This window comes from Dasypus novemcinctus, chromosome 8, assembly GCF_030445035.2.
Source record: "Dasypus novemcinctus isolate mDasNov1 chromosome 8, mDasNov1.1.hap2, whole genome shotgun sequence".
Taxonomy (NCBI): Eukaryota; Metazoa; Chordata; class Mammalia; order Cingulata; family Dasypodidae; genus Dasypus; species Dasypus novemcinctus.
The window spans coordinates 93796395-93822108 of NC_080680.1; the positions used below are offsets into that span (position 1 = coordinate 93796395).

General features: G+C 38.8%; 1 protein-coding gene across 5 annotated transcripts in view; it reads left to right on the forward strand.

Annotated features, from left to right (window-relative positions):
- Positions 1–25714, forward strand: part of DENND1A (DENN domain containing 1A) — a 615092-nt gene that overhangs the window by 351481 nt on the left and 237897 nt on the right. For all 5 annotated transcript variants that reach the window (XM_058302406.2, XM_058302408.2, XM_058302405.2 and 2 more), the window contains exon 10: positions 8531–8631. In XM_058302406.2, the coding sequence (XP_058158389.1) occupies positions 8531–8631 (101 nt within the window). The remainder of the gene's footprint in view (positions 1–8530; positions 8632–25714) is intronic.

Consider the following 25714-nt stretch of genomic DNA (forward strand, 5'->3'; position numbering starts at 1 on the left):
AGGAGGGAAGATTACCCAACACGTTTTATGAGGCCAACATCACCTTCATACCAAAGCCAGATAGAGACACTACAAGAAAAGAAAATTATAGATCAGTCTCTCTGTTGAACATTGATGCAAAAATTCCCAACAAAATGCTTGCAAATAGAATCCAACAACATACCAAGAGAGTATACATCATGACCAAGTGGGATTTATTCCTGGTATTCAAGGGTGGTTCAACATAAGAAAATCAATCAACGTAATACACAAAATTAATGAATTGAAGAAAAAAACATATAATCATCTCAATTGATGCAGAAAAGGCATTCAACAAAATCCAATATCCTTCCTTGATGAAAGCACTTTGAAAGATAGGAATAGAAGGAAAATTTCTCAATATAAAAGGCATGTATGAAAAACCCACAGCCAACATAGTACTTAATGGGGAAAGGTTGAAAGCTTTCCTTCTAAGATCAGGAACAAGACAAGGATGCCCACTGTCACTGTTGTTATTCAACACTGTACTAGGAGTTCTAGGTAGAGCAATTAGACAAGAAAAAAAAAGCATCCAAATTGGAAAAGAGGATGTAAAACTCTCACTTTTTTCAGATGATATAATTGTATATTTAAAATATTCTGAAATGTCTACAGTAAATCTACTTGAACAAATAAATGAGTTCAGTAAAGTGGCAGGATACAAGATCAACATACAAAAAATCAGTAAATACGCTGAAAACACAATACTGATCAATTAACCCTAAAGCTGCTTTTGTGAGTTTGGACTTCTGTTATGTCATATAATGAATCTCTTCATTGTTTAAGCTGCTTTCAGGTGGGTCTTCTTAACTTACATCTGTAATTCTAAATTACACACTTGATCTCTCTTATTAGTACTAATAGTTCATATATAGTCTTAGATTTTTAAATTTAGATAAGTATATCATTAACAAATAATGAAAACATTTTTTGTCCTTTTCTACCTTTATGCCTTTCATTTATTTTGTTTTATTTTTTTGGCTAGGACATCTAGTATAATGTCTAATTATGGCTAGATATAATAAGCAAAAATACTTTATTTGTGTGTAATAAAAGAAAAGTTAAACATAGAAGTGCCATATGACCAGGCAATCCCATTTCTAGGTATATACCCAAAAGAATTGAAAGTAGGACCTTGATCAGATATTTGCACACTGATGTTCTTAGTGGCAATTTTCACAATTGCCAAAAGATGGAAGAAACCCAAGTGTCCATCAATGAATTAATGGATTAAAAAAATGTGGTATATACATACAATGGAATAGTATTCAGCCTTAAAAACAAATGAAATTCTGATACATGCAACAACGTGGATGAACCTTGAAGATATCATATTGAATGAAGTAAACAAGACACGAAAGGACAAATATTATATGATCTCCCTGATATGATGTAATTAAGGTAAGCAAATTCACAGAGGCAGAAACTAGAGTACAGGTTACCAGTACCCATGGTAGAGGTAGAGAGTTGAGTTAATTAAGCATTAATTGATTCAGAGTTTCTGTTTGGGGTGATGGAAATGTTTTACTAATGGATGGTGGTGATGATAGCACAACATTGTGAACATCATTAACAGCACTGAATTATATACTTGAATGTGGTTAAAAGGGGGAAATTTTAGAATACATATATATATTTCTAGAATAAAAATGTTACACCAACATAGGCTTGTAAAACACAGTGAGCCCCAATGTAAACTATGGACTATAGTTAATAGTATAATTAGAATAGTATTGTTTCTTCAATGGTAATGAAAGTTCTACACTAATACAAATTGTTAATAATAGGGAAAACTGCATTTGTGGGGGGTATATATGGGAACTCTATTTTCTGCATGATATTTCTGTAAACTTATAACTTCTCTAATTTAAAAAAATTAGATGTTAGTAATCTGGTATTTTTTCTTACTATTTATTTTATCAATACTCTTAAAGCAGGCTAGTAAGATAGGGAATCAATAGATGGATCTGGAACCTGGCAGAGAGTCCACGTGGACATCAGTAACCCCCAAGATGGCGCTGGAGGAACCCCACCCCCAAGATTCTGCTATCCAGAACAAAGACTTTTTCTGCATGCAAGGAAAAGCCCTGGATGTTCCCTAGGGATTTTATCATTGGGCCCTCACAGGGAATTGATGGGTGGGGTAATCATTTAAACCAGCAAACAGCTGGAACTCCTCCCCTGTCATTAGCAAAGGGGTAGAATAATTAATAGTTTATAAATCATACTGAGAGACCTGAGTGTGCACCCTGTTCTCTTGCCTCTGGATCTGTTCCTGCCCTTTGTGCACCGCTCTCACCATTTTTCCTCTGCCACGTGGCCATGCAAGTAAAACCTGAGCATTTATAATCTACAATGGGGACTTTAGCTTGTAAATCCGCCCTCTTTATTGCTTTTCACCCCCTTCCTCTCTACCTGGGTCCCCTGATTTGTTATTTTCTCCCATTTCTCTTCCCTCCCTACCTGAATATATTACTGGCCTAACTCACCTGACATGCTCTTGAAATTCATTTCTCCAGCATAGTCAAAGAACCTAAATGAAATCCAGTAACACCCTGATGTTTAGTTCAGAGGAGAAAGTCAAGTACTTCTAACCTGTGAGTTAGATGTCAGTTTCATCTTTTATCAGTCTGAGTTCTGGTGTGTGAAGAATGACTGTGGCAATCTGATTTTGTCTTCTTCTAAAGTCAGAACTTGGAATTGCAATACCTTTTAGAGACTGATAGCTTCTAGTTATAATGTATTAAGCAGTTCCAATTTGCTAAATGCCCATTTGTCTTGCCTACCATTCCTCGTAATGTTAAGTTAGGGGCTTTTTAACATTACTCAAACATTTACTGAGTACCTGCTCTGTGTCAGGTGTAGTAAGAATTAAGGAGAGGAGTCAAATGTGGTTGCTGTCCTTGAGGAGCTCACATTTTTAGTCCCATGCCCTTGGTCTCCTAAAATCATCTACCTCTGGGATCTTCACATTACCAGGAACCAAACATGGAGGAAGGCTGTGCTCTTCACAGTCAGATGATGGAGATAGGTTAGGTGAAAGGTGATGTTTCTGGAGAGCATATGGATTCCAGGTGGGCCTCAGTAGCAAGACTTTACATTGAGATGGACCCTGTTTTACTTGTAGTCATTCATTCTAGCTAGCCCAGAAAGTAGACTGGAACAGAGCGAAATATTCTTCCTTTCAAAGGATAGCAGTTCCTATAGAATCATAAGTTTGTAAGCTGTCACAGATGTAAGTGAGGGACACAGAGATCATGTGCTCCAGCCTTTCATTTTACAGTTTGGGAAATTGAGACACAGGAAAGGAATTGGCTTGCTCAGATCAAAAAAGATTTAGTGACGTTTCCATTTGTGAAAAAGAACATGACAGCAGACTTTCAAATATATATGTCCCCCAAATGAGATTTAAATCTTTCCCTTAGATTAATAATCGTCACTTCAATGTCTAGAATTTCCTGTAACTCAAAGATACTATAACACTCTAGTTCAGGCATTTTTAACCTTTTTTGTTCCCTGGACCCCTTTATCAGTCAGGTGACAACCACAGACCCCTTACTGAGTCCACACGATACTATGTATTATTTATAAATATATCACACTCACACCAACACATCCCCACAAGAATAATGTTTTGTTTTTTGTTTTATTTTTATTCAAGCTCACAGGCCCCTTGTTAAGAACCCCTGCCTTAGTTAAATATAACTAAACTGCAGGAAGTTGTCAAATTTGAGTTTGTTTTAAAAATGATTATTTTATTTTATTGGCACCTTTCCCTAGATATTTGGTCATCTAACAGCAAGGCAAATACATTTCTACATAATTCGGCAGTGCTTCCAGGGATAATATCTCATCTATTTCAATATCTTCAGACAGTATAAGGTGCACAGAGTAGTCACTCAATAAAAAAAATTTTTTTTAGTTAATTTATGCATTATGGTAATTACAATCTGACAGACCTGGCTTAGGCCCAGTTGTATCACTTGCTAACTTCGTGTGACCTTGGGCAGGTAATTTCATCTCTGAGACTACTTACTTGTCTGTGGAATATGATGTGTGTAGTTATATAAACACACATCCATCTATCTATCTACCCCTATAAAATAATATTTTGCTAAGTCCCAAACCCCTAACATGGTGCCTGGTACATATACTGTTGGCATTCTTTTTTTTTTATTCCATGCTAAGTTGGAGAGCTACCATTAGGAATCAGCTGAAGCACTGGAATCTAAGATTGTTACAGGGAAATGGACTTGGCCCAGTGGTTAGGGCGTCCGTCTACCACATGGGAGGTCCGCGGTTCAAACCCCGGGCCTCCTTGACTCGTGTGGAGCTGGCCCATGCGCAGTGCTGATGCGCGCAAGGAGTGCCCTGCCATGCAGGGGTGTCCCCCGCGTAGGGGAGCCCCACGCACAAGGAGTGCGCCCGGTAGGGAGAGCCGCCCAGAGCAAAAGAAAGTGCAGCCGCCCACATTTCCCGTGCTGCTGACGACAACAGAAGCGGACAAAGAAACAAGACGCAGCAAATAGACACAGAGAACAGACAACAGGGGGAGGGGGAGGATTTAAATAAATAAATAAATCTTTAAAAAAAAAAATTGTTACTATCTGGGCATATCTCTGAGAAATACCTTTAACTGAAAATATGTCCTTGTGATTTTTTTTCAACTTTTTCAACTCTTTCATTGAACTCTCTCCACTCATGCCTTCTCCCTTTCTCTGTTTTTGCTTCAAATGAAACTAATGGAGCCATCTATAAAGCTCCAAGATATAACTGACCTTGTGTACCTTTAATTGAGGACAGAATTTGCAAAAGTGCATCCAAAAACCCACCAGTGGTTTACTTTACAATCTGTGTCCTGGCTAGGCTGACTGTTAGCTGTATAATTTGTCTACTTTTGTCTGGAGTCTTAGACTGTTCAGCTGCTTCAGGGCAAAATCTTTTGGGGTGTCATTAAATGGGATTGATAATTGGCTTCTGATGAATATTCATTGTGACTAATGACTTTGGGCAAATTTTACACATACTATCTTTCTATTCTCCGACCAAGTATGATTTTGATAGGATCATTTTCGTCAACTGGTACTTCAGTTAAATATTTACAATACCCCTTTGTTGAAGTACACTTCAACCCCTTTGTTGAAGTACACTTCAAATTGTGTACTTTCTTTAGTTTTAAATTTTGTATTTTGTAAGAAATGAGCTCAGGCCTTTAGGGTTCTTATGGCATTTGGCATTTTGGCATTATGGCATTTTAGAGTTATTTTAAAATAAGTGACTAGTGATAGTTTACAGGACATAATATGCTATTTCTGATTAAGCATCAATGTATCCTAAAACTTTTCTCATAATTCACCTAGCCACTAATCCTAAATAATGATGTGTATTGTTTGCGCCATTTAGTATTTTGGAAAAGAGCCAAACAATTCCCTTTTTGGTTTGTTTGTTTTCTTAATCAAATGGATGAATGCATTTTACCCCAATTGTAGAGATTTGGCTCTTAGAAAACCCACTAATGAAATGATCAAACACCTTAAAAGCTTGATTTTTATAAGGAATAAATAATTTAAAAATCTTGGCATTTAGCTTGGAAGGTTTTCTTTTGAGGTTAAGGAGACATTAAAATGTGTGCCGTCTGCATGAAGATAAGATCTCTGGCATTTTATCACATGAAATAGGATTTTGACCCAAACCAATTTAAGCCAAAAAGGCACAGGTTATCAAATTCTGTCTCAACCAGAACAATTCTGATGAATTACTTTTCAGACAGAATCACAAAGTCATGATGATGAGGTCACCTTACATTTATATGGCACCATATAGATTTTGAAGTGCTTTTATTTATTTGATGTGCTGTAGAGTTATAGAGCAGGCTTATCATTGTACAAATAGGTAAGTGAATGAATGACTTGATTCTCCAAAAGTGGCATATTCATATATCTAAGCTTGCTGTTATTGCTTTGGAATTTGAGTCATATTCCCCACTCAGTAAAATCCATGAAAATGTTGGTCTAATACTGTTAGACCACTATCTTTATATTGTGAACATAAGTAGAAATTGTCTAATATCTATATTACAAGTCGTGCCACTGAGAACATGGAGATGAAAAGAGAAACAGCGTCTTTCCGTACTTGACATGAGGGGAAAAAAATGTAGACAGCTATAGTTTTGTAATATAATGGAGACTTATGCCAGTGGAGAAGAAGGTAATGCTGAGCAGACCTGAGGGAAAACAGGTTTGCCATGGGCAAAAGTCCAGGTCAGTTTAGGGGAGAGTATAAGAGAAAGGGGAGGGAAAGCAGTATATAACTCTTTGTGTACAGATGGCTTATTCTAAGGATAAACTTAGGGAAGGAGGTAGAGACCGTGGCCAGAGATTAGACAAGGAGCTGTGTGTTCCAGACATGCCAGGGTAGATGTCTGAGTAGGGAGTAATGTGATCAGACCTGCACTTTTGTAAGAGCACCCTGGCAGCTGGTTAAAGGATAGACCGAAAGGGTTTGGGGCCTGAGGCCAGTGTAACCTTTCAGCCTGACTCCAGGATTAAATATGGTTCATTCTCCATTCAACACCAGCAAAGATGTTTCATCTTTTCTCACCTGAAGGGATTGGTCATGTATAGATGACAGCATCCTTTATAGAGAAATTTACTAAAATGGTTTGGGAAAGTATGTATTAAACCTATGAGCCCTGGCACAGTTGCTGGGAATAGCTCTTGAGTGACCTTGTTGGATCTTCTCCTGTGTTTTTCATTTGTGTACCTCTTTTAAAGGACAGGGTCTGGAAGCAATGGGGGAGAGCAACAGCCATGGCTTTAATACCCAGCTCTCACAACTGTAAAACATCACCAGAATATCCAGTTTAAAACTGTTCACGTTACACTAACCTCTGGGATTCTTTTAACTGGACCTTGGTACGTCATTCTTTCGCCACGTAAATGTCCTTCTGTCAGCAAAAGCCAGTTAACAGCTTCTAAAAGAAGCAAAGTCCTCCTGGGACCTGACTTCCCAGAAACCAAAGAAACATTAAAGGAAAAAAGACAGAAAAATACATGTGTTGTTGGCTTTTGTCAATTCATAGCCATATCTCCAAAGGTGTTGGCTTTCTTCCTTCTTCCATTATACTGAATTTTTTAACAATTTTGTCCCATTATATTATCTTTGTTTGCTAAGTTTTAAAGTGTTTCTAATTGTGATTGTTATAATGTGTGTGGTTCTTAAAAAGGGGGTAGAGGGAAGGATATGAAATAGAGGACATGTTAAAAGGATGGGGAAAGGAAGGATTAGTCAGGAAACAGTGCTGAGGCAGTTGATTAACTATGTAGAAAAAATAAAGTCTTACCTTAATTCTTAAATCTAAATTAATTCCGGATGGATTAAAGAGTTAAATGCTGGGCGGGGGAGGGGCAGGGAAATGTGGAGGACTTTCTTAGTATAAAACCAGTGGAGAAACCATCATGCAGGAAAATATTTGTCTATGTAATTGTTTAAACCTTCTCTTCACCCAATAATTCAAAGAAAATTAAATAAGGATAAATTACTGTCCAAAATATTACAAGGATTAGCCTTTGCATATTATCCATGCTTGCTTATAAATCAATTTTTAAAAAACCTAACATGCAGAAAAAACAGACTTAGAACACGAGCAGACCATTCACCTAAGAAATATAGGCAAGAAACATGACAAAGTATTCAGCCTCAGTTAAGATCAAGGTATTAAAAATAAAAGCAAGACAGATACAATTCTAAAGCTACTAATTTGACCATAATACTCAGTGCTGGTGAGAGGCAGGGAGGTCAGCATCCCAGTACACACCTGGGAGACTATAAACAGCCTCTATCCTTCATCTATGTACTATATTTATATTTGTAATTTATTATATTTATACTATTGTATTTATTAAGTGCCGTAAAATATGTGTAATCTTTGTTTCTTAATTCTTCTTCTGAGAACCATATAGAAAAACTGTTGACATGATCTAATTATGTGTAACTTAATGGTGGAAGAATGGTTAAATATGGTATGGGAAGTTTATTGAATAAAGTATTATACAATCGTTAAAAGTTATATTTTCTAAGACTATTACGTATGTGGGGAAATGTTATCCTGTCATGTTAAGTTAAAAAAAAAGAACAAAAGAAAACTATTTACAGTAACCCCAATTTTATTAGTAAAGGAAAGCTAAGTATATGTGTGTGTAATATCCCAAAATGTTAAATTATATTCAGATGGTCACTACTCTTTCTCCATTTTCTAACTTTTCAGCTATAATTGTGCATTACCTTTATAACCAGGGAAAAAAAGATTTTTTTAAAAAAGAAAGCTCTTATTAATTTGAATTAGGGTGATTTAATTTAAAATTAAATTAAACTTAGAAATATTTATCTAGATTTTTCAGCTTATGATTTTAAATAGGTTGATAAATATGCTTTTAATTTTATTGCTGAAGTCCAAATGCTAGTGTTTCTTCACTTGGATTTTCAGTCCTGAATCTCTGTGCCTCTGTTGCAGTTGACTGCCTGCATCCATGGGTCTGCTGCAATGCTCTACCCCATGTACTGGCAGCATGTGTATATCCCCGTCCTGCCTCCACATCTGCTGGACTACTGCTGGTAAGTCTGCTGCTTACCCTGTCATTTGCCTTTCCTTCTCCATGAACTGACTAGGAATATTACGTTTGTAACCTCTTAATGCAGCTGACTCTAAGTTAAAAATACTAACTTTAGAATGACATTTGGATTTTAGACAACCTGATCACATGGCCTTTTGTTTCCAAACAGCTTTCAAATATGTCCTCATGACATTCTTTAGAGCTTAAGAGAGTATGTAATACTTTTCCCATTTCTCAGTTGGGGAAACCAAAGCACCAAGAAAGAGGTTGTGTAGCTTTTTCCCCTAAGACAAATTGGAAGCTGGTGACAAGAACAGTTGTGATCCCCAGGGTCCTCAGGCTTCAGCCATGCCCTGGCACATTCTGAAAGACTTGCTCTTGGTTGTGGTTTGGAAGCACAAGACAGACTTCAGAACCTTCTGAAATTTCCTGATGAGAATTTTCTCTCTTCAGCACAGTGTAAAATGTTTTAGTGAAAGAAGGCAGGTTCAACTCTCCCACCTTCCAGCTATTTAACTGTGGGTAAATCACTTAGCCTAAGACTTTGTTTCCTCATCTGCAAAATGGAGTTGTTCAATATATAATTGTTGAGAAATGAAATGAGACAGTGGATACAAGAACACCTTGTAGAAAAGCTTCTTATGATAGGTGCTCAGTGAATGTTTCTGCTGAAATATCATCATCGTCATCACTGTCTGTCTTCAGCAACTTACCAAAGAAGAGTGTCTGTGTGATTGATGTAAATCCTTTCTCCATATGAATAACTTTTCTTCTATAGTGTAATGTGATTAAAGACATTGTCTGTAAACAGTTCAAGTCAGTAGAAGTTGATAAGGGAGCTCTATACATGAGTGGACAAAGGTGACAACTGCCAGAGCTTGAGAGTTTCAGGAGAAAGGAACCTATTTAAAGGATCACAGCCCTATTGCTTAACACAGATGATTCAAGACAATTTTACCATTAGTTCAGAAAGATTGATTCCAGGTCAGTCATAATTTTTGCTGGAATTGCCATCCTCTTCTGCAGTCACCTCACTGACAACCCTTCATATTGAATCCACCATATTATATTAAATATTTGAGCTTGCCCTTTTCCTCAGTGAGTATTTATAAGCCCAAGGGCCCATCGTGGGCCCTCTCCCCAGTCTCATGTTCTCCAACATCTCCCCTGCCTTTTGAGACTATGGAACCTTGAACCCTCTCCAGTTATAGCTGTTCCCTCTACTCTTAGGCTCCAAAGTAAAGATTTTCATACTCCTGACCCCACTGCTGTGGACCAAATGCAAGCTCCACTCCATCTTTTGGCTTCTAGCACATTTCCTAAGAACATAGGTCTCTGCTCTAGAACCTCCATCCCCCATCTATTTAGTATCTTTCCACTTCATTCTGTGCCATCCTCACTGACTTCAAAATCTACACTTTTGGCCTTCTTTTACTTCCACCGAACTTACATTTTGCCCTTTTTTTTGGTCATCCGTTGGAATGTCATTTCCCTCTGTCGGAGAGAAGCCATGTGGTAGCGCAAACAGAAAGGGGCTAAGAGGAGGACATCTGAGTCCCTGTCTTAGCTCCATTACTGCCCAGCTGAGTAACTTAAAGAATGTGGTTTGCCTCTCTGGATCTCTTTGTCTTAGAAGGGTAAAAATAGTGGTCCTTATTCTTGAGTTGTTTTAAGGATGAAATAAAATAATGTATATGCAAAATCACTTTGTAGACTGAAAAACACAGTCATCTACTCAGCAGAGTGCTTTGCCTTGTATCATTTAACTATTTGAAACTTGTTTAGTTCCCCACTTGCTTAGAATTCTGCCCTCTGATTCTGACTTCCTTCTTTTGCCACCTCTTTCTTCCTCCTTTCTTCTGAATGTCCCTTGTACTTTACTATGTCTTTTTCTCACCAATCTCCTTTTGTCCCCTCTCAGTTCTACCTATTAATTAACCCCTTTCTGGTTCTCTAGTCTTCCTCCTTGTCCTGGATTTTTATGGGCTTTTTCATTACCTTTTCTGATGCTTGCCATGTCTCAGGCACTGTGCTAAGTACAGGGTAGACAAAGCGGAGAGTGAGTCTAGACCAAAAGGAACTCATAATCAGGTGTGGAAAAATGTATACAATGAGATTATTTGCACACAAGGTGCTAAAATCCATGACAGAGAAGCTATTCTAGATTTTCTCTCCAATTCCCTAGAAGCTCTTGCTGCCCTGGCCTCTCTACTGACCCTGGGTACCCATTACCATCTTCTCTGCTCCTTGTTTGGCAGCCATTGCATAGGGAGTCCACTAGAAGACAGGCTCTTTTCTCCCTATATCACCCGGGCTCAGGAATGGGCTTCACCCCCTCTTGGTGGCAAGAGTGAGGCCATGTGGTCCATATTCCTTGAATTCTTACTACTGCCTTCCTCCTTGTTCCCAAGGTTTATTCTCTGTCTTCTTTTGGCAGCAGGAGCCCCATTCTTTCAACTAGAGCTCTGCTTAAACTTGCTGCCCCTTGTGAGCTTCTGAACCAACTATTTTGTTTGTTTGTTTTTTCCCTGCTATGTATTTCAAAGGAAAGGACCATATTTGCTGTCTAGTAGTGTTTTTTATAGTGTTAATGAAAAATGGAGAAGGGGAGGCAGATGCAGACCTGACAGAGTGGAGGAAGAAGACAAATGAAGTGAGAGGGGAAAGAAAGAAAACACACACACACACACACACCCAAGGAAGGTAGGAAGGAGAGAGAGTGAAGGGGATAGGGAAAAAAGTAGAAGGTAGGGAGGGGTGTAAGACAGCCTGAGGGGTGTAAGACACCCACAAGACAGAGTGACAACCTGAGCACATAGAACCTGCTGACAGCTCCCTCTCAGATACATACTCCCCACAAATATATCGCCGCCTTCACAGACTCATGCCTCCCATACTCACACATAGAGGCACTGGTCCCTTTTCCACATGCTTCCCATCCACACGCCACCCCAGCCAGGCATGTACCCTACAGGCAAACCTCTGTGTTGTCACTGGAAGAGACTTACCTGTCTTGATGCTGTGCTTCAGACAGGAATGCCAAGGGCTTTCTGTGTGTAGGGATTGCTGGAGCTGGGAGAGTCAATCTAGTGCCTCTGCCTCTCAAGTAGCTCTACATTATTTGGATAGTTTTGGCTGTAAATTGTTAACTAGTTGAAACCTAGCATCTTATATTCTCAAAACTGTGGAGAGGAAAATGCTGTCTCTGTGACATCAGTAATAACAATAGCTGCCATTTTTGGACTTCCTCTGTGCCCCAGTGCTGTCCTATCTCCTTTACATCTGTGATCTCCTTTAATTCTTCCAGCAATCTTGTGGTGCAGATATTAATATTCCATTTCACTGATCAATAAACCTAAGTCCCAAAAGTGCTTGGGACATAATAGCTTGTCCCAATGCAGGCATTATGTACTATAATTTCAATTTTTAAAAGAAACAAAAATTATTTACCTATGTACATGTGCAAACACAAAGTGTAGTTGTATATGCACACACATAGGCAGAAACCTGGAGGGAAGTATACCAAACTGTTAACAGTGATTTGCTGGAGAGAGGAGGGAGGAGTATTCTGTATGATTTTTATTTTAATTTCCATATTTTCTAATATTTCTACAATGAAAAAATATTATTTTTGTAATTAAAAAGTTTATTTTAAAAATCAACATTTATACTAGCCAGTTGTCCTTTCCCAGTGCTATCCCATCTCCCAGCCTTCCATTCTTGTTTGATTAGAGGATTTATTGGACGTTTTACTCTTTGCTGTGAAAGCTGATCTAAGATCCTCGTTCAACTTGATCTCTAACTCTTGCACTCTCCAGACCTGAGCTACCAGCCTGACTGAGGACAACAATGCTGGCAGGTTAACTTAAAAGGAATGACTTGGAAAGAAGGCTTTTAAACCCTTGTCACCCCAAAATTCCATTCTAAAAAAATCAAAGTTAGATTTATGTTTTTCCGTGCCTGAGTGGGTTTTGTGGTTAGGTTCCATCTCAAAAGTCTCTGTGTTTGCATGACAGCAATCTCTCTGCTGGTCCCTTGTTTTCATGAAAGAGCGTTTTGACATTTGACCAAGGATGATTACAGGCTGGTAGGGATTAGTGTCTGTTTATTGACTTCAAAATGTAAGAATGATGAAATAAAAGACCCCAAGAGAGAAACATCTCCAATCAAGGCCTGATTTGATCACCTTCAGCCTACTACCACTGATTTGGTCAGAAAGTACAAACGTCATGAAATTTGAGTCAGAACTAATAATTTTATTGTATTGTGCTCGGTGACTTTCACACATTTGAGTTTAATCCTTGGTGGTAAGAGCCAGCAGGGATAACTAGCATTTTAAGTAAAGTGCTAGGATCCTGAAACATGTAAATTTAAAGGAGGTTTGGTTCTTTGCAGATGATTTAAATGTTAAGTACATCCCCATGCAGGGGATACACGAAATGGAATCTGAAAACTGTTATCTCCTGTAGAAATGAACTCTCAATTTACTCACTACACAGGAAGGGCAGATTCTAGTCATTTTCACTGCCAGCAGGTGCCCTTTCTATGCATAATAGACTTCGCAAGTGTAATTAACACATGAGGACCACTGCTGCCAGTTTTTCTTCAGGTACATGCTGCTAGGAGTTTTCAAGACAACAGTGTATATACCATAAGAGGTTTTTACATTACACTTGAAGATGAGGTGTTCATTGACTTCTGGGCAAAGATGTTAAATGGGGCTGCACGCAGAACCTGTTGTTGGTGACATGAGTCATGTTCCTTGGGTCCAGAAACCCCAAGAGATACATTACAGCCTTCAATCGGGCAGAGACCAGTAGAGTAAAGCTCAGGGAGGCAGTGAATAAATGGAAAATATGATGCTGAAAACCCTGCAATTATGTGGAAGACTCTAATTGCACATTCACAAATACAACAACCAGTTATCCAAGTTAACTTTAATTAGAGCTATAATCACAGATTTTAATTACCTGAATAAATCGGTTTAGTGCAAATGGTCTGCCCTAAATATTTCCCAAATTATTTTTTTCATATCTCTTTCCATTTATGGAGAGGGTGGTAAAGTGGAAAGTGCCTAGGTTTTCAATTGAGACAGATATGGGGTCAGATCTCAATTTCTTCACTTACTAGCTGTGACTGTTAAAAATCTATTTTACCTCTCTAATTCGCAATGTCCTTTTTCTGTAAATTGGGTGTAATTTACCTACTTTGAAGAATGGTCATAGGAATTAGAGATATTGGTCATCAAACGGCACATAGGGGCCATTCAGTAAATGGTGATTACTCTTATTTTTATTGTAAACATGGAGTATGAATTTTGGTTTCCAGAAGGTTTGACTCACTTCAAATGTTCCTGCTTTGGCTGCCTTGTGTGCTCAGGGAAGAACTTTATAATTCATCTTCTTTTTTTGCCCCTCAGATTGTTTTTATTTTGATTTTTTTTTTTATTTAACTTGAGTTATTGTATGGTTGTTTTCATTTGCAGCTGTGGCATAAGAATGAAAAGAAAAGAAACAAAAGCAGATGGCAGAGAAAACGAAAGGAGTAAGACATTTCCAGCCCTTATGAATATTTAAAAACATGTGCTGCTGGTTTCTTTCTGCTTTAGAGCTGTGTCATTCCCTTGACTTTGAAAGTAAAAATGACAATGTTCCCTACCTTAGCTGATGGAAGCCCTAACCTTGGCCAATGTTGGGAAAGCTTTTCCATTTCCAAGACAGAAGGATTAATGTGCCAAAGAGGATCAGTATTCCCATTCATAATTATCACCATCACTTGATTACCATGAGTGTGTCAAGCTCTTTATGCACATTATCGCTAATCTTCAAAATCAAGCTATGAAATAAATATTATTAGCACCATTGCAATAATGAAAATTGAAGCTTAATGAGGTTTAGTGACTTACCCATAGTCACACAGCTAAGAAATGAGAGCACCTACATTTTAAATCCAAGGCTATCTAATATTCAAACTTTCCTTACTAATATCCTCCACAGTGTTAGAAAATAGTTGTACCCCTCACCAAGATTTTGTGAAAAAAAGTTTTTTACGTAGTCTTGGTGACTTGCTAAAGGTAGACGTAGGCTGTCATTCATTCACTCATTCAACAAGTATTTATAAAGCACTTATTATGTACTATGCTAATTAAATATTGCTAATAAAAGGTCCCATGGAAGCCATATGGTATTCCCCATTGTCAAAAATTTTTCTCCTTGACTCTGGAAGCCATTCTTCCTTTTATAGTGGGGATCCTTGGATTCTCTGTGAGAGATACTATTTCTAGGCTTTTTGTGCTGTCTGTAGTATTCTGAAGCAACTCCATCATGCTGTGTGATATATTCCACGTAGGATTTTTAGCAAAAAGCGTGATATATCTGAGCATGGGGTGCACAGTCCATATGGGTATAGGTTAGGTGTATCTGTCTGGACAGAGCTGTGAAATGATACCTGGTTTATCAGAGCTGCATGTATTTAATCATTATCTTCATTGAAATTTTGCATAGAGAATAAGATGATGCTAGATTAAGCTAGGTTATTGCTAGTCTTAATGGTGGGGATAAAAATTAATGGTAGTGTGGTGTGGTGAAAACAGAAAAACCTGGCTTTGTTCCCAACTTCCACATATACTGGCTTTTGAGATCATTGAACTTCACTAAGCCTACTTTCTCTTCTATCAAAGGTGACTAGTAATTACTACTGACATGGAGCAGGTGTTCCATCATAGTAAATACTATTTTTATGTTTTTTGAAATGATATATATATATATATATATATATATATACACACACACATATATACACACACACACATATATATATAAGAGCCAACAAAATCCAGTTGAAATTCAGAGCATCCAGATAGGATAGAAGTAGATTCGATAGGCAGGTTTGGCTCAAAGTCCTTATATATGCTAAATTCTGGGTTATGTAGCACTTTGTTAAAAGACTTTATTCCTACAAGTAAGCAAAAGCTTTTTGTCATTACCATTATGTAGCAACTATTTATGAGTGCTGTGTCCCTAGCACTGGGCATAGTAAGATAAGATTTCATGGATGTTTCCGGATCTGACTAAACACTACTTCACAAAAGAACTCATGTGTCCAGGCCAGAGAGGGAGAGTAGAGAATATTTTTTTTAAGCTAAGAAGTTATGAGAGGCCAAGACAGGTCCAGTACCCAAGGGGCGATAACCTGAGCTCATCTGGGTTGGCATAGGAGAGGATAAGGAGAAGGATGTCAGTTTCAGAAAGAAGGGAAGTTGGGTTTGTGATGGTCCTGATGGTTAGAAAGTGAGCAAATACTATGGGTTGGTGAACAAAAGTAAGTTATAGGTTAATCCCTGACTAAGATTTGTCTGGCCTTGACCCCAAATGAATTCAGGCTTGAAAGTCAAAGTCTTGGGTCCAAATCCTGACTTTGATCCTACTGAATACCTGACTTTGGGTGAGTCACATAATCTTTCTGAGCCTCGGTTTTCTCATCTACAAAGTATTGCCAAGTATAGAGATAAGAATATAGCTAATCTATGTAAAAAGTCTGGCACCAAGTAGGTGCCTAAAATGAGGTTGTTAAATGATGATGTCACTACATTGAGATGCACCTTCATTTCCTTCAGCAGTACCTGAAATTGAAAATGCCAAGAGCCTTTGGAAAATGCTTTGGATAATTTCCGAGTAACATATCTTCCAGGTGGAAAAATGGGAGCGAGAAGAGACTGGGCTCTTTGCATTATCTGTACTATATATTCTATCCATAGATTCCAGGGGAAAGCGTCTGCATCTGTCTTTTCAAGTCCTTTATTAGATTTTTAAAATTGAGATAAAATTCACATACCATAAAGTTCATCCTTTAAAAGTGTGCAATTCAGTAGGTTTTTTTCTTCACAGTGTTGTATGACCATTACCATTAATTCCAGATCCATTGGAGTTTTAATGAATTCTTTATTTTTTTAAATAAAGTAATACATCCTTATTTCCAAAATACTTTCAAACCTTTCAAAAGTATATACAGCAAGAAACAAATTTTCTACAAAAATGGGTGTCTCTGTAAATGGTTAACATCAGACCTTCAGTCTGGTACTCAAGAGGCACCCCAGACAGCACAAATGCTAGGAGAGTGGTGGTACAGCTCTCATGCATCCTTGGCAGCATCACTCCCATGATGATGCTAAGACTTTCAGGGTTAGAAAAGACCTGCGTCCATTTAACCTGAGAATGTCCCTGTCCTGGTAGGGGTGGTGATGCTTGTCATTTCACCCACCTACCCTTTGAGGAACTCTCCTAACTGGAGCCTGTCTACTACCTGTGCTTCTGATCTGTATCTGAGCCACGGGACCTATCCTCTGGCCCCATCCTTCCAGTCTCCTTCCTGCTGCCTGATTGGTAAGGGACAACAGCGTAAGTTCCCTATCCCAGTTTCAACTAGCCTCCAGTGGACAGATCTGGCTGTGACCTCTGCTTTCCTGACCAAGCTGTGGCCTGGTTTTCTACTTCTGGTGACACATTATGTATATAATTCCTTACTCCTCCCTGACTTGAAGCATGGCTTGAAATTGACACTTAGAAAATTCTGGAACTTTCAAGACAGAGTGCAGTGGACTCTGAAGCAAAGACTTTATAGATATGTTCCTGGAAACTATGGGTCACAGTGGAGCAGGAGCCACCAGCCCTAGGACACTTCAGCAGTGGAGCAAGTTACCTTTCAGCAGGTCTTTTGGGATAAGTGTCCTGACTCTCTCAGTTATTGACACAAGGGAAAATATAATGAAGCACCAGCATAGTGCTAGGCTCTAAGTAATCTCTTATCACATGTAGGTTTGTCTTCACTTTAAACATTTGAAAGACTGAGGGGATAGGCTAAGAAAATAACTGGATGCTGTGCATCTTGGTATGTGGAATATCTTAGTCCTAGAAAAACAAAAAAAGTCTTTTCCTCTAATTATCAATTGTAAGTTGCATTTTCAGTTTTTACACTCTCTGTGACTTCTGGTTTATTTATTTATAAAGATCTCTTTTTCTCTTCTCATTTTTTCTTACTGCATTCATTCCTGCATGAGGCTCATGGACTGCTGGTGGCTCACAGCCTGGGACTTCCCTTCTGCAGCCAGTTAGCTGTAGCTGTACTGGTTCTCATTGAATTCTCTGTGACAACAGAGCCCTAGCTCCTGACCTTTCCTCTGTGATTAACTTCTCCTGCTGCAGTGGTCTTAGCCATCGAGCCCTTCTTGATATTTTCCAAGTCTGTCTCCTTCCGGTCGACTGAGGAGACATCAAAAGGGTAGGCCATTCCAGGCTTTGATGTTGACCTTTCTGGGTTTTCTTCCAGGCATTATCTTTGTAACTCATGTGTTCATTTCAGTTGGGTCCAGTGGCTTGGAGCTCTAGAAGGCATCTCCCCTCCCCCCTGCCATAGGTTACCCCAGGAAGCCACAGGGCCACACTCGGAAGGGCATGTGTTCTCTCCTCCCTCTTTCACCAGTCAGCTCCAGTGATGTACATGTGTCTTGCATTAGCAACCCATCTCCACCTTGAGCTCAACCCGAGCTTACTTCTACTATTGTGATGCTCTGGCTTCTGAAACCACAAATGAAAACTCTGCCTTCTTTCCTGATCTAGAATCGTTCATGACCAGTTCACAGATCCTTATCCTCTATTAATGCTCATAAATCAGAGAGGGTTGGGTTGGAAACCAGAAAAGAAGTTATATATTTTCCCTTAAGAAAATCTTGCTTAACTCATACATTTTTACCAGCTCTACTTTGCAAGCCATATTTTCTGCCTTTCATTGGCTGTAACCTTTGTCGAGTCACTTAAGCTCTTTGAGCCATAGATTCCTCTGTAAATTATGGAGATAAGGCTTTCAAGATTGCTGTGAAGATGAAATGAGATCATCTTAGATCTGGGTATGTGCCCCATAGCACCTTGGAAGTCTCCTTGCTACAGTTTGCACATAGAGAGTAATTTGCTTATTTAATGTCTGCTATTAACTGTAAGCTCCAGATAGGCAGGGATCAGATCTATTTTTTTCTCTCCTCCATCCCCAGCCCAGCATGGTACCTGACACATAATAATATTCTTTGATTGACTGACCAACATATGAAAAATAAAATATACCATAAGATGTTAGTTTTCTCTCTTTCCTCTTCCCAGCTGCCTTTTAAAAATTCAAGCTCCTGGGTGACTAGTTTATTTTTCTCTTATGGACACCACAAACTGTGTTACAGATCCTGTTTCCCTCTTTGGGTTGGCAACTAGAGAGCTCAAAGCCAAATTTGTGGTTATCCCAGCAGGTGTACAGAACCTCGCCGCATGCATTTGAAGTACTAACCTCACCCACAGCTTCTGTTTTTTTTTCCGTTTTGCCCTTACTTCTTTTCCTCCTTTGCTTGCTATAATGGGCACATTCATAAAAACTGTCCTAAGCCCTGTTGAGAGCAAAAAGGAGTATCAATGAATTAATTCTAGATAGCAAGGCAAATGTAGTTTTATTCTGGCTACGAAGTATCCCCTTGCTCTTTTATGTTTTAGCTTCAATGATCGAACAGCCATTTTTTCTTAAGTGTAGAAAATGGTTAAGAAAAGTTAAAATTAAGAAGGTAATACTATGGGACTTTGAAGTACAAGAATTTGGGCAAGAATCACCATTTAACTGCATGACCATGGACACATTTTCTTAACCTTTCGAAGGATCCATTTTTGTTTGTTTAATCTATAAAATGGACGATATAAATTGGATTATTTGAGGCTTAAATGAGATCAGGGAAGGAGAGCATCCCACACAGCTCTTGCGATCTAGTGTCTACTCTGCCTTTATTATTCCTGCTCTGCACAAGGCATTGTGCTAGCCTCTAGGACACAGGAAACGGGATCATTTCTCCTGTTGATTGACAATCTAGAATAACTGTACAAATTAGCATGTTTTTTATGCCAAGTAGGTAACCCAGACAAAAACCTCTAGAAGTGAGCTGTTAGCAGCCACTAGGGTGAGCAAAATGGCACTTGCCAGGCAGCCCAGGATCAGTAGGACTTCAAGGAAGAGCCAGACTGCAGGCCATAGGGACATCAGGTGACTAAGAGCTCCGAGGCAAGTTTGGAGCTAAGGGGTTCAAAGGCGAGGGAGGGACTTGGCACAGCTGAGGGCCTACCCTCAGGAGCAGTTTAGAAGAAAACTCCTAACCGCCTTCCATTCCTTCTTGTACCAGCTATGTAAATGCCTGTCTCCTGGAAAACAATGAGATAGTTCGTCTCAGTAGAATGGAGTTGGGTTCTAGTCTCAGTTCTGCCACTTGCTAGCTGTGTGACCCTGGTAAATTATTTAGTTTCCCCAACCTTAGTTTCTTCACTGTGAAATGGCAGTAATAATAATTACTTATCTCCTACTGTTGTGCAGGGTATCCAGTGAGAAAACTCCTGCAAGCACTTAGCCTGGTGCTAGCTCCTAGCAAATTCACAGTGAACAAGCAAATTCACAGTGAACGGTGGCTGCCCTGTGCAACACTGGCCATTCCAGCATCATAAGTAAGACCAAAACTATGATTATTTATCATAGTGTTATATGGTCTTCCTTCTTGAGCTTTCTCCCATCCTTTTGTCCTTTAACCTCCCTAACAATGTCAGGCCTTATTATTTCAGAGCAGAATTGAGAAGCTGTGTTTACATTTTGTTTCTTTAAAAAAAAAACAAAACCCAAAAGATTACCTCCTCTTTCAAATTTTTTTTTTGAAAAGGAAAGACTTGTGGGATCTCCTTTATAGATCAGGGTATTTGGTTAAGAAGGTGTTGTGCCTCTGAGGTATGATGGGTGCAGTGGTATATATATAGTAATGCTAGCTATGGATTTATAATGTTGGGGGGAGGGTGGAAAAAAGAAAAGTAGAGGACTTTCCGAATTTGGGCACCCCTAAGCCTTATTCCTTCCTTTTTGATGTCAAAGAGGTGAAACTCATCTGTGGGAGAGTGGGAGTTAGGGGGGATCTCCTACCCGTTAACACTCCTCCCCCTTTGTTTGGGGAGCTGTATTTTATGTATTTGAACAGCCAGTGTTCTTTTATTTCTCCTGACTCTTTTCCAATTAGTAGCCACTCACCTCAGGGGAACATAATTAAGAGGGCTCTGGTTATCTGGGGGAAAGGAATTAGACAAATTGTGAAAGTACAGTAATAATGAATGGGGACTATCGGATCATTAATAAGACTGCAGTATCCATATTCATGCAAATTCATGAGCACATGCAATGGGACTTACCTGTAAGAGAAGAGCTGTGCACCACAGGCCCACAACTCATGCGAGAATGGGGTGAATAGCCGTCTTGGTATACCAGCACTGGCTTCCTTTTGGCTTTCCTATAGAATATGAGCTGTGTGAAGGTATGGTCAGAGCATGGGTTTTCAGTCCAACAGCCCTGAGTCTGAATTCTGGCTTCATCGCTTAAGCTACGTGACCTTGGGCAAATTACATCACCTTTCTGCTCCTTCTTCCCAATATGAAAATGTGGATAATAACCCTGCCTGGCAGAGTTGGTTTCAGAATTATATATGTAAGTAAAACATGAAAGTGCTGGCCCAGAGGCTTGATTATGGCAGCTCAATAAGTATTAGTTCATTTTCCCCTTAGGAGGGTTCAAACTAAAGATAACCTTTCAGGTGAAGGTCATTATGTTGTCATTGCCTTGACACCGGGAACAGAAGCCCTTTCCTTTGCAGGGGAGAGGGAACAAAAAGTAGCTTTTACTCTTCTAGGATGGAACTCATGAAGTCTGATAGTGCAATAATTCCCAGAGTTCCCAGGCCTAGTTCCGATAAGGTGCACAAGGACATCCTACAGTCGCTGTCAGCCACACAACAATTTCATGCAGTTGTCATGGCCTGCCTGTGCATGATCTTGGTCATAGCTTTTAATATTATCTCTGCTTTAATTTGTGTGTTGTTGGTTCTGCATGTGTTGTGTTTAATTGCCATTTTAAATGTCTTCAGTCACTTCGGAGCCTTTTGGCCAAGATCAAGTGTAAAATGTCTTCAAAATTGCACTATAATTCAGCAGGGAAATGCAAAGTCACTGTGAATGCTGAAAGGCACCAGAGCAGAAGCAAGGTGTCCACTTGCTATTAGAGAAGCAGATATTTGCATTCATATTTTCTTGAAAAACAACAAATAAGTTCTTTATAGGACCTAAAAATAAAAAAAAAAGGTAGCACCTAGTATATGAATTTCTATATTTTGTTACTGGGATTCTCTGTGGAAAAACATGGACATTAATGATTCTGAGACAGAAGATAATTCAGATGAGTTAGACTCTGAGTGTGAAGTTTTTTAGAAATAATTTAACCAATTTCCTTTGCTCTTTTTTTCCTTTTTAGTATGCCCACGATTGATAAATGGTTTAAAAATTTGGTCTAAAGTTAAGAGCTCTTTCAACAAATGTAAAATCAGAATTCTAAGTGATAAGAAAGCAGTTAATCATAGTTTACTTGGTAGTTTTTCATGTTTGGTGGTATATAAAATGAAGAGTAGAAGCGCATTCCCAAAGAGATTGGTAAGGAACCCTACTAAACTCAGTGGAATAGATAGGTGACAAGAGAGTGTGTTCAGGAGTTAGAAACCCCCATGATAGAGGTGATGTCTGTCAAGCCTCTCACATTCTTTATTGAGTCTCAACTTTCCTCACCAAGGGTTTATGAGATATCTTGGAGCCAAGTGTCCTTCAGAACCAGGGCTGAACAAGAAATCCCCTTCTAGGTGATAGAGAGTCCAGTGGTGCCAGCCATGCCAGGGGCTGGGAGAGAATCCATTTGGACATTTGACACCAGTCATGTGCAGCTCCTGGGCTCATGGGTTACAGTAGCCCTTGCAATTTCCTGAATGATTCCACTGAGGAAGGTACTTCTCTTTTGGAAAATATTTTGCCAGGATATATCGAAATATGCATATATATATATATATATATATATATATATATATATATATATGTATGTATGTATGTATAAAACAAAAACAGTCCTGCCCTTTGACTTAGTATTTGCATATTTAAGAACTCATGTACATGAAATTGTTCATTTTATTTTTTTTTTTATTTCTCTTTATTTCTCTCCCCTTCCTCTCCTCCCCCCCACCCCGTTGTCTGCTCTCTGTGTCCATTCACTGTGTGTTCTTCTGTGTCTGCTTATATTTTTGTCAGAGGCACTGGAAATCTGTGTCTCTTTTTGTTGCTTCATCTTGCTGAGTCAACTCTCCGTGTGTGCATCGCCACTCCTGGACAGGCTGCACTTTTTTCACGCTGGGCGGCTCTCTTTACAGGGTGCACGCCTTGCGCATGGGGCTCCCCTACACAGGGGACACCCCTGCGTGGCATGGCACTCCTTGTGCGCATCAGCACTGCACATGGGCCAACTTATCACACGGGTCAGGAGGCCCTGGGTTTGAACCCTGGACCTCCTATGTGGTAGGCGGACTCTATCTGTTGAGCCAAATCCGCTTCCCTGTTCGTTTTAAGTACTACTTAAAATAGTGAAAAGTTGGAAACTACTTGATGTCTAACTCTAGGTGTATGGTTCAATGAATTATGGTATATCCATACTTGGTGGAATATTGTGTAGTCTTTAAAATAATAAACACAAAGACTGTAAACAATATGAGAAATGCTAATGTAGCATTAAGAAAATACTATAATCTCACTCTATAATTTCAATAATGAGGGGGAATATGCAAAAATAGACATAATTCTGTTAAGATGATGTAATCATGGGTGGATGGTCCCCACTCTATCCATCCAATCCCCCTATTTCTCTTTATAGTAAAACAAACAAATAAAACAACGTACACACACACAAACAAAAACAGGTTTCCAAAGAATATAAGTCAGTAACTGCAATAACTCCTGAAGTGTATGGAGATTAGAAATTGTTTTCAGAACATACCTATAATTACCCAATTACATTTTTGCAACATTGAGATGCTAAAGAGACTCTGGGTTTCTTTTTCTTCCCTCTCCCTCCTTACACTTGGAATTTGTAATTAGTATATTTGCAGAGCAAAAATGCAGTAGATTTGGGGAGGTATTTGAGGCTTTTTAAGCAATGATGGCAGTGTAAAAGGTATTTGTTCAAATTTGCATTTATACAAAACATGGAACTGCTATGAATTCAGAATAAATGTGTTTGAAATATTTTCTAAATACAGAGCAGTTGTAGCCCTAACAATACTTGGCTAAGAAACTATGTTTCTGTGATAGGCCATAATTATTCTTTGGGAAATTATTGGGTTTTAAAAATGCCTACTTAAAAATGCCTAAAGAGTGGGTCCCACTTTGTTTCATCTTACATCTGCAATCACTTCTGTAAGGCTCCTTTTTCCTCTCTTTCAGGGCATCATTGATTTTATTGCAGGACAAAAGGGCATGGCATTAAGCCTACATATTTCAAATTCTAGTTTTCTTTTTTTGTGTGTGTGTTTTTTGTGTGTGTGTTTTGTTTTGTTTTTTTGCTTTTTTCAGATAAAAGCCTGTGGTTAAATTATACCAGGGCTTTTGCTGTAGGTATTTATTTTTACCTTTTTCTCACACATGTTTGAATGCCTTTTCACTACGTTAATTCATTTGTTGGAAATTAATTTCAGTTCTGAAATTCTAATTAAAACTCAGGTCCTCGGTCAATTGCATGATTAAATGTAGGAACTGAAAAAGTTGATAAGATTTGGTTAAATATTATGGATTTGAGTTTTTCGTCCTACTGTGAGTTAGGCTTTGCTTCTGGACACGTTAATAAGTGCCATTTTTCGGGAATTCTGCACTCTTCCTGCTTCCTTTCATTACATTAGGCAAGGTTCCACTAGATGAGACATTTGCAGTCTTAAGACTTCCTGCCGGGGTTCAGACTTTGTATTTTTGACATTGAAGCTGCCGTATTCCTGAAGCTGCTTAATTAGAAACATTTGTTTCAGTGTACACTGGAAAATGCTTGCACAGCAGAGCCAGGCACACTGGGAAGTTTGAGTATGTGTGTAGCTGGCAGCTAAACTAATGGTTTACAGTTTTAAAGGAAAAAAATCATAGGGCATTTGCTTGCTCCTAGAAGTGAAGAGAAGCCAACTGTACACAGCAAATGCTTAAAAAAAAAGAAAAAGAAGACTAGCAAGAAAAGGAAAGAAAAAGGACAACTTTACTTTTATTGCAGTTGTGTATAGTTCTTTCTAGGGCTGTTATCAAATACAGAAATCTTCTGGAAGAATAGTTCCCAAACTGTGCTGCTAATATTCAAGTCTGTTTTACAAGCTCCCAAGATATCTTACTGCTCAGATCTGTAGTAAGGAGGACATTTTTAATTATTCTGGGAAAGGATTTTTGCTTGAAGAATTTTATTTGATAATAAGAGAATTGCACCCTTATTTTTAAAGATTTGAACAACTTTAAAATGTACACCTGATGTTTAACAACCTTCATTGTATATCCACTGCATTTAGATAAAGCCTTAGTATTCAGTTGGAAGCAAACTTCTCCTGCCTTATTTCTTACCACTCCTTGTTTCCTAGCCTTGTCCCCAGGAGAGCCTCCATGTTGGTCTACCTCCACTTCCTCAGCTGCCCCAAAGGAAAGGTTCCTGGTCATCCCAGTCTGAACCAGGTACCTTTCTTCTAGGTTCCTAAAATACCCTCTGCACCTTTCACAAGACGCAGCATATGCTGGAGAGACAAAAGTAAAGTTCCTCTCTACTCCTTGACCCTCCCCTAAGGAAAAGATGATTGTACGGCAGTGGGGCTGAGGATTTAGTTTCAGTATCATGATGACAGTGTGGCACAGTGGAAGGAACATGTCCTCTGGAGTCAAATCCCAGGTTTACTCTTTACTTAGTTTTGTGGCATAAAGGCAAGCAATTTAGTCTCTCCAGGTTGGTTTCCTCCTCTATAAAATGGGATTAATAATACCTAAATTATGAGATTGTTGTGTGGAATAGAAAAGACGCATTTAAAGTTCCTCATCCAATCCCTAGGACATTTATCATTGATAGGTAGCATTATGAAGGACAATGTGTACACAAATTTACACACACAAACACCCTCTCTCTCCTTCCTTCCCTCCTCCCCTAAAACCAAGGAA